General features: G+C 41.0%; 1 protein-coding gene across 1 annotated transcript; it reads right to left on the bottom strand.

Moving 5' to 3' along the window:
* Positions 1–632: 632 nt before the first annotated feature.
* LOC120067626 lies at positions 633–1,248 on the bottom strand. The gene is made up of 2 exons (XM_039019170.1): positions 1,223–1,248; positions 633–818 (listed from the first exon to the last, which is right to left on the bottom strand). Exons 1-2 carry the CDS (start codon positions 1,246–1,248, stop codon positions 722–724), a joined length of 123 nt encoding a protein of 40 aa, XP_038875098.1. The 3' UTR covers positions 633–721.
* Positions 1,249–9,057: the final 7,809 nt, after the last annotated feature.

The raw sequence follows: 9,057 nt of genomic DNA, 5'->3' as shown, positions 1-9,057 counted from the left end.
TGAACGCATCTACCTGGGAAAATCAAAAGATGATGTTGATATCTCACCTACCACGCCATTAGTAGTAGAGATTCCTAAAGGACTAAACGCGTCACGAATGTCAGATCAGAGTAGTCCATTAATGTTGTCGGCAATCCAAGCTCTATATAAAGAAGCCGATGAGCATAATTTCAAGGGGGTCCGGGGATTACCCCTGCAACCCAGGGTTTTCTTTACAATCCAAACAAATGCGTGAGAAGAAGCTTGAGAGTTCTTCACCTCCTTCCTCCATTCCGAGTGACGACTGGAGGCTTTGACCGGAGCTAGATCCAACTCTTCTGCCCATCCATGACACCACCGGTAGCCTTGACGCACATCCGCTAGAAGCAAGTCATTTCTTCCAGCCGGTCATTTCACTTTCTCTTCTTTTCTTATATTGTATTGTATACATTTTGTGATTAAGGAATTAATGCATTTTGTGTTCAATACATTTCTATATTTCCTTCGATTCCATCTCCATCTTCTTTACTTAGCTTCTCTACTTTCATTGCATCACTTAGTGGGATTGTAAGTGTATCACACACTTAGTCATGTGGATTAGGGATATGAAGCATGTAGCAAATCACCGAGAGGTGTGCGTTGCATTTTACAGTCCGTCCCCATTAACCGCTCGGGCATCGACCCGGGAAGAATCAATTCCAAGCTTATTAATAATCCATGATCAACTTCCTTTCGTAGTACCCTACCCCCAGGGGAAGTCGAATCCCCGCTGCCTCCTTGAAAGAGAGATGTCTTGAACCACTAGACGATGGGGGCATACTTGCCCAATTGCCATCATACTATGATCATAGTATGAATAGTTTTTTGAAATTGTCAATATAAGTATAATGAACTAATATGATGCAATTCGAAGGATTTTTCTGTCTTTCATTATTCCATCGAATTTTTTTTATTTGTGATTTCTATTTATGAATCGTTCATTCTATCGTTCATTCTAATCACCATTCCCCATATAATTCTATATAGAAATTCTTTTATTTAAAATTGAATTGCATTTTTTTTTATTTATTTAAATAATATACATAAATTTGCAAATTTGAATATATAGTTATATTACTTACATTATAGAATATCAAATGAAAATAGAGATTAGTAGTGATTAGAAGAAACGTCTAAAAAATCAAAAATATTCGAAAATAAAAAAAATATTATTTTTTTCTTTAAATAATACGAAGGCTAGTACCCTTCGGGAAGTGATTGGTCTGCCATATGCTATAAATGGGATTAAACTCCATTTTTCATACTTTCACTCATCGATTCACTTATTGTTCAGATTAGGTTAGGTAGGTATATTTCGATCTCACACTAAGCCAAGAAATTCAAAAAATCGGAATTTGGAAATCTGGGGATAAGCGCACTCCACTTGCATCTATTGTTAGAAATTTGCTCTAAGATTCGGGTGACTGTTATGCGTCAGCCCAGGATGGCTTAGGAGGGACACACTACCATAAAGTGGATGAAGTGTTCCGAATTGCTTTATCAATGATTCGGTGAATGATCTATGTTCAATTTCGTGGGTGTACATGTATCAATCAAATGAATTTAGTGTGTGAGTAAACCTTATTTGCTTAGTGTGAAGCTGTAGAAACGTCTGTCTATGGGCGGACGCAACGCTTGTCTATGAGTAAAGTCAGCATGCCCGAAAGGTAAGTGGTTGGTCGCATTAAGCAATGTATGCATTGTTCACTACAAATAGGAATAATCTTATATTAGCAAAGTTCATGCAGTTACCTTGTCTTATGACCGCATCATTCATCATTTAGGCTTACTTGAGAGAGTAGTCTAAAACCCAAATATAAGACTCGAGAGATCGGATTGGAACGCATAGGCAAGAATGGGGAACTTAGAGATAAGCTCCATTTTCTTTCACACAGCGTATGCACCCTATGGATAGGATATTGCATGCGTCCAGGAAGTAGGATATGGTGGATGTATGCGGTTATCTCGACACTTATGCATACCCACCGCATACGTCCTAGATTTAGGCTTTTAGTGTGTGTAGTATGATCGCATGGCTTGCGTTGACTGAGGTTGACCTTGCGGTCACTCTTAAGGGTTGCAATGAAAACATCTCCGCATTTTATCTATTTTTCCATTCATTTACTTCATATCAATAGTTGTCGTGTCTCTACCTATCATGCATATTCCCATTGCATTGTCTGTTAGCTAAGAGTAGAAGTAGTGTTAGTATAGAAACATCCCATCCATTCTTTTATTCAACCGCTGCATGCACATTACCGCATTCACGCAGCTACAAGTCCCTAAGTTCGACCTTGGATCACTCGAGAAACTTGCGTTCGGGTTATTCTTGGCGTGAGTGCAAAAAAACTTGTGGCAGGACGCATGGTCATCACATACATTTATTAACGCATAGTCATTCCAACGCATGACCATCGACACATGACAATCAACGCATACCTTAAGAACGTGCATCGCATATTGCGTCCACGGAATTTTAGTTGTTGAGTAATTTGATATCTAATTTTCCATCATCAGCATAATTGCAAAATAGAAGTCTTAAAACTTAGGGTACTTGGAAACTGTTTTACTAAAATTAATTGGTTAAAACGTGGTTTAGCAAAATCTTATAAAAGTTTGTTCGTTTTTCAGCAACAAGTTTTAAAAATGGCTACAACCACTTTAGCTTTGCTTAGCGCCAAGAAACTTACTGGCGACAAATTTTCAACATGGAAACATATGATCATGACTATTCTAATCATCGAGGATCTCATGTTTGCCCTTCTTTGTCCTCCTATTCCAGCTCCCAACGCCGCTCGAAATGTTCGAGAGGCGTACGAATGATGGACATGGGCGAATGAGAAGGCCCAAGCAGATCTTGACCAGTTATAATGACGTGTTGGCCAAGAAGCATGAGCCCATGGTCTCAGCGCGTGAGATCATGGAGTCCCTACAAGGGATGTTTGGACAACTGTCTGAACAGCTCAAGCACGAGGCTCTTAAATACATATTCAACTCTAAAATGGAGGAAGGCACCTCTGTTCGTGAACATGTTCTTAACATGATGGTCCACTTCAATGTGGCAGAGTTGAATGGGTCTACTATCGATGAGGGTAGTCAGGTTACCATAATCTTGCATTCTTTGTCGTAGAGGTTCCTGCACTTTGTTAGCAATGTGATTCTTAACAAAGTGAAATACACCCTTACAACTTTCCTCAACGAGTTGCAAACATACCATTCTTTACTGAAAAGTAAGGAGAGAAAAAAGGTTGGACGTTCCATCGAGGTTCGACCTCAGGAACGGAGTTTGCACCTTCTACTTCTATCTCTGCAAAGGGGAAGAAGAAGAAGGGTGGTAAGGGCAAAGGGAAAGCGCTTGATAACCCGCCACCTATCGCCCTAAGAAGGCGTTCGTCGCCGATTGAAAAGGGAAAATGATTCCACCACAATCAGGACGGATATTGGAAGAGGGATTATCCAAGCTAGCTGAAGGGAAGGAAGGCCGCCAAGGCTAAGGCCAAGACAGATAAAGGTAAATATGATTTGTACAAGAAATATGTTTAGTGAAGAATGATGATTCAACCTGGATAATTGATTCGGGCACCACTAATCACGTTTTTTTTTTTTCAGGGGATTAGATCCTGGCGACAGCTGGATGCTGGTGAAATGATGATGCAAGTAGGCATCGGGCACGTCATCTCAGCTGTGGTGGGAGGCATCTAGTTATCTTTATAGAATAGGTTTCTAGATTTAAATGATGTATATGTTGTTCCTGAACTTAAGAAGAACCTTATTTCTGTAAAGTGTATGTTACAATGTAAATATACGCTTTCTTTTAATGTGGATAAAGTGTTTATTCATAAAGATGGTGTTGGAATTTGTATAGCTTATCTGGAAAGTAACTTGTATGTGCTAAGACTGTTAGCCTTAAGTTCCCTCCATAACACAGAGTTGTTTATAACTATCGTAACTCAATCTAAACGTCAACAATTTTCTCCAAAAGAAAATGCCCAACTTTAGCACCTTCGATTAGGGCACATCAATCTCAATAGGATTGAGAGATTGGTGAAGAATGGCCTTCTAAATGAGTTAGAAGAAAATACTTTACCGGTGTGTGAATCTTGCCTTAAGGGTAAGATGACTAAAAGACCTTTTACTAGAAAAGGTTATCGAGCCAAAGAGCCTCTTGAATTAGTAAATTATGACCTTTATGGTCTCATGAATGTACGAGCCTGAGGTGGCTATGAGTATTTTATCAGTTTTACTGATGATTACTTTAGGTATGGGTATGTTTATCTAATGCAACAGAAGTCTGAATCCTTTAAAAAGTTCAAAGAGTTCAAGGCTGAAGCTGAAAACACATTGGATAGACAAATTAAAACACTTCGATCGGATCGAGGTGAAGAGTTTTTGGACTCGACATTCCAGGACAATTTGATAGAACATGGAATTGTTTTCCAACTCTCAGCGCTGAGTACACCTCAGCTGAATGGTATAGCGGAGTAGAACCTTGTTGGACATCATTTGTTTGATGATGAGTTATGCTTTCTTACCGGACTCGTTTTGGGGTTTCGCAGTGAAGACTGCAATATACATACTCAAATGTGTTTCTTCCAAGAGTGTTACGAGAACACCTCTGGAATTGTGGAACGGGCGTAAAGCTAATTTACGTCACTTCCACATTTAGAGTTTCCCGACACATGTGCTTGAGGCGAATTTTTATGATCCGACGAGATCGAGGTTATGCCTCTTTGTAGGCTACCTAAATAAAATTTACGTCACAAGAAATTGGAACCAAGGTCGAGGTTATGCCTCTTTGTAGGCTACCTAAAGGTACACGAGGGCGTAATTTTTATGATACGACGGAAAATAGGGTGTTTGTTTCCACGAACGCTACTTTCCTAGAGGAGGATCATATAAGTGAGCACAGTTCATGTAGTAAAGTCGTGTTGCGTGAGCTTTCTAATGAAACTACTGAAACTTCAACAAAAGTTATTGAAGAACCTGCTTCATCAGCAAGAGTTTTTTATGATAGTTCATCTACTAGGTTGGTTCCACCTCAAGAGTTGAGGGAACCTCGACGTAGTTGGAGGGTTACGAACCCGCCCGTTCGCTATCTGGGTTTCACGAAAATACTTGCTATGGTAGCAGATGGCGACGTTGAGGAACCGTTGTCTTATCAGAAGGCAATGGAGGACGTTGATCGGGATGAATGGGTCAAAGCCATGGATCTCGAGATGGAGTCAATGTACTTTAACTCTGTATGGGATCTTGTAGATCAGCCTGATGAGGTAAGACCTATAGGTTGTAAATGGATCTACAAGCACAAACGGGGTGCTGATAGGAAGGTGCAAACCTTTAAGGCTCGACTTGTGGCAAAGGGTTATACCCAGGTAGAGGGAGTCGACTATGAGGAGAATTTCTCGCCTGTTTCCATGTTAAAGTCGATCTGCATCCTCTATCCATTGCAGCTTATTAAAGTTATGAGATCGGGCAAATGGACGTCAAGACGGCCTTTCTAAATGGCAATCATGAGGAGACCATTTACATAGTGAAACCCGAGAGATTCATAGCCCAAGGTCAAAAGCAAACAGTTTGCAAACTGAATCGATGCATTTATGGGCTGAAACAAGCGTCTAAATCTTAGAACATTCGGTTTGATACTGCAATCAAACCATATGGCTTTGAACAGAACGTTGATGAACCTTGTGTCTACAAGAAGATCGTCAACGTTTCAGTAGTTTTCTTAATGTTGTATGTAGACGATATACTACTCATTGGGAATGATGTATGTCTACTAACTGCAGTTAAGAACTGGCTAGCGACCCAATTCCAAATGAGAGATTTAGGAGAGGCTTAGTTTGTTCTGGGTCAAGATCGTAAGAACAAAGTCCTAGCACTGTCTTAGGTATCGTACATTAACAAGATGTTGTTCAAGTACTCGATGCAGGACTTGCTGCTCAGGCATGGAGTCACTTTGTCTAAGGACATGTGTCCTAAGACGCCTCAAGAGGTTGAAGAAATGAGATAGGTCCCATATGTATCTATCGTTGGCAGTCAGATGTATGCGATGCTCTGTACTAAATCAGACATCTACTACGCTATGGGCATAGCCAGTAAGTGTCGGTCTAACTAAGGTCAGGGTCACTGGATTGCAATGAAGAACATTCTCAAGTATCTTCGGAGAACGAGGGACTACATGCTCGTGTATGGATCTAGGGATTTGATCCTTACTGGATACACGAATTCTGACTTTCAGACCTGTCTCTTATACACATCTAGATGTGTATAAGAGAAATGCGGTATACATACTCAACTGTGTTCCCTCCAAGAGTGTTGCAAGAACACCTCTGGAGTTGTGGAACGGGCGTAAAGCTAGTTTACGTCACTTCCGCATTTGGGGTTGCCCTGCACATGTGCTTGAGGCTAATCCCAAGAAGTTGGAACCACGGTCGAGGTTATGCCTCTTTGTAGGCTACCCCAAAAGTACACGAGGGGGTTATTTTTATGATCCGACGGAAAATAGGGTGTTTGTTTCAACAAATGCTACTTTCCTGGAGGAGGATCATATAAGGGAGCACATTCCACGAAGCAAAGTCGTGTTTCGTGAGCTCTCCAATGAAACTACTAAAACTTCAACAAGAGTTGTTGAAAAGCCTGTTATATCGGCAAGAGTTGTTGATAGGAGTTCATCCAGTAGGTCAGTTCCACCTCAAGAGTTGAGAGAACCTCGACATAATTGGAGGGTTGCGAACCCGCCCGTTCGCTATCTGGGTTTCACAGAAATCCTTGATATGGTAGCATATGGCGACGTTGAGGATCCGTTGTCTTATAGGAAGGCAATAGAATATGTTGACCAAGACGAATGGATCAAGGCCATGGATTTAGAGATGGAGTCTATGTACTTCAACTCAGTATGGATCTTGTAGATCAGCCTGATGGGGTTCGCCCTATAGGTTGTAAATGGATCTACAAGCGCAAACGGGGTGCTGATGGAAAGGTACAGACCTCAAAGCTCGACTTGTGGCAAAGGATTATACCCAGGTAGAAGGAGACGACTATGAGGAGACTTTCTCGCCTATTGCCATGTTAAAGTCAATCCGCATCCTCCTATCTTTTGAAGCTTATTATAATTATGAGATCTAACAAATGGACGTCAAGACGGCCTTTCTGAATGGCAATCTTGAGGAGACCATTTACAGGGTGCAACCCGAGGGATTCATAGCCCAAGGTCAAGAGCAAAAGGTTTGCAAACTAAATCGGTCCATTTATGGACTGAAACAGGCGTCTCGATCTTGGAACATACGGTTTGATACTACGATCAAGTCATATGGCTTTGACCAAAACGTTGATGAACCTTGTTCTACAAAAAGATCATCAACGCTTCAGTAGTCTTCTTAGTGTTGTACGTAGACGATATCCTACTCATTGGGAATGATGTAGGTCTACTGATTTCAGTTAAGAACTGGCTAGCGACCCAATTCCAAATCAAAGATTTGGGAGAGGCTCAGTTTGTTCTAGGTATACAGATCTTTCGGAATCAAGAACAAAGTGCTAGCACTGTCTCAAGCATCGTAATTGACAAAAATTTTTGCTCAAGTACTCAATTCAGGACTCCAAGAGTGGCCTACTACCATTTCAAGCATGGAGTTACTTTGTCTAAGGACGTGTGTCCTAAGACGTCTTCAATGTGGTTGAGGAGATGAGACGGATCAGTTTAACCAGGCCATTTTAATGTTACTGAACCGTTACGAAGGCTTTCACGGCTACAGTGTTATAGGGTCACCTACGGAGCATGGGTCTACCAGGATCGCCCACGGCTAGACTAAGGCAAGTGGGAGATTTTCTTGTACTGGGCTTTTATGCCTAGTTTATTGTATGCACCCCATCTCGCTTTAGGACAAGTGGGAGATTGTTGGGGTTAATGCCCTAAAGTCTCGTGTCCTGTAGTTTGTAAACAGATTGTACGAGCACTTGTGTTGTATAATATATGATATTTACTTCACATCTTGTATTTTGCTCAATTGCTTGTTTTATTTACTTTAACACAAACCAATAAACATAAAATCCGTGGTTATCTGTATGTGACTCAAGCATGTATGTGGTGACATACAAGTGGATCATGTCTTGAATGATAACCAGAATGGTCTGTAGTATATAGATATAGGAGGGAAACCTTATCCTGGTAACGCTATGGATGCTGCCTGCTTTATGGAATGGTCACAAGTGTTTTAACTTGTCACAGATAGTCTGATCCTGATCATTTGTGTTGGGGACATGCGAGCGGGGGCGTCCTATACAAAGAGTTTGTATAAGACCTTACCACGAAGTGTTAACGTCTCGTTATATAACACCGTTCATGACAGAGACTTTACTTCACTAGGATGACCATAGGTAACATGACCTCAATCCTGAGTGAGTTGAGAACTCCTGCCATTGAGGGCGGTCCTTTGATTTGTATGGGTGCAAGTGGCCAAGTCGTCGATTCAAACCTACCATTTTGAGGATTTGTCTGATTTGGGAGCTGGGAACTCAACTACACAAGATGAAATTCACTCCTTCCCTGAGGCAGGGGTAAATATGTAGATAGCTCCCTTAAGGGCTGATTCCAAGGCTTGAACGATGTGGCGCCACACACCTTCTCTTGGCTCGAGAGGTGTTCACACATAGTTGGACTATGTTGTATTGTTCGTTAGAGGAATCAGTGGTACTTAAGAAGTGAGATGTAACTACAGGGGAAAAATGGTAATTTGGCTCAGCTGTACTTACGAGCATCTATGAAGGGTCATCGTACTTATGATTGGTTATATTCACACAAAAATATATTTGTGGTAAAAAGAGTTCAACTGTTGGTCTTTAGTGGAATGTCTGACAGTTAACAGATGGTGGATCTCATGGTTAAAGAGTTTAGTCAGCTATTCACAAACCGTTGGAGTTTCAAGCCACAAGTCCATTAGGTCCCCTAGGTAGCCTCGATAAAGTCTAGAACCAATGTTTGGGTTAATTTAAAATGTTCAAATTGACAAGAGGAAGTTTGATTATATATGATATAATTGGACT

The sequence above is a fragment of the Benincasa hispida genome, chromosome 12 (assembly GCF_009727055.1).
Source record: "Benincasa hispida cultivar B227 chromosome 12, ASM972705v1, whole genome shotgun sequence".
In the NCBI taxonomy this organism is placed as follows: Eukaryota; Viridiplantae; Streptophyta; class Magnoliopsida; order Cucurbitales; family Cucurbitaceae; genus Benincasa; species Benincasa hispida.
Note: the sequence above shows the minus strand (reverse complement) of the source record. Positions and strands in the feature narration are given on the sequence as shown.

Coding starts and splice junctions, on each gene's coding strand:
- LOC120067626 (XM_039019170.1), bottom strand. CDS start 1,248: ATGGCAGACCAATCACTTCCCGAAGG. Junction 819..1,222: donor GACCAATCACTTCCCGAAGG/GTACTAGCCTTC, acceptor CTATGATCATAG/TATGATGGCAATTGGGCAAG.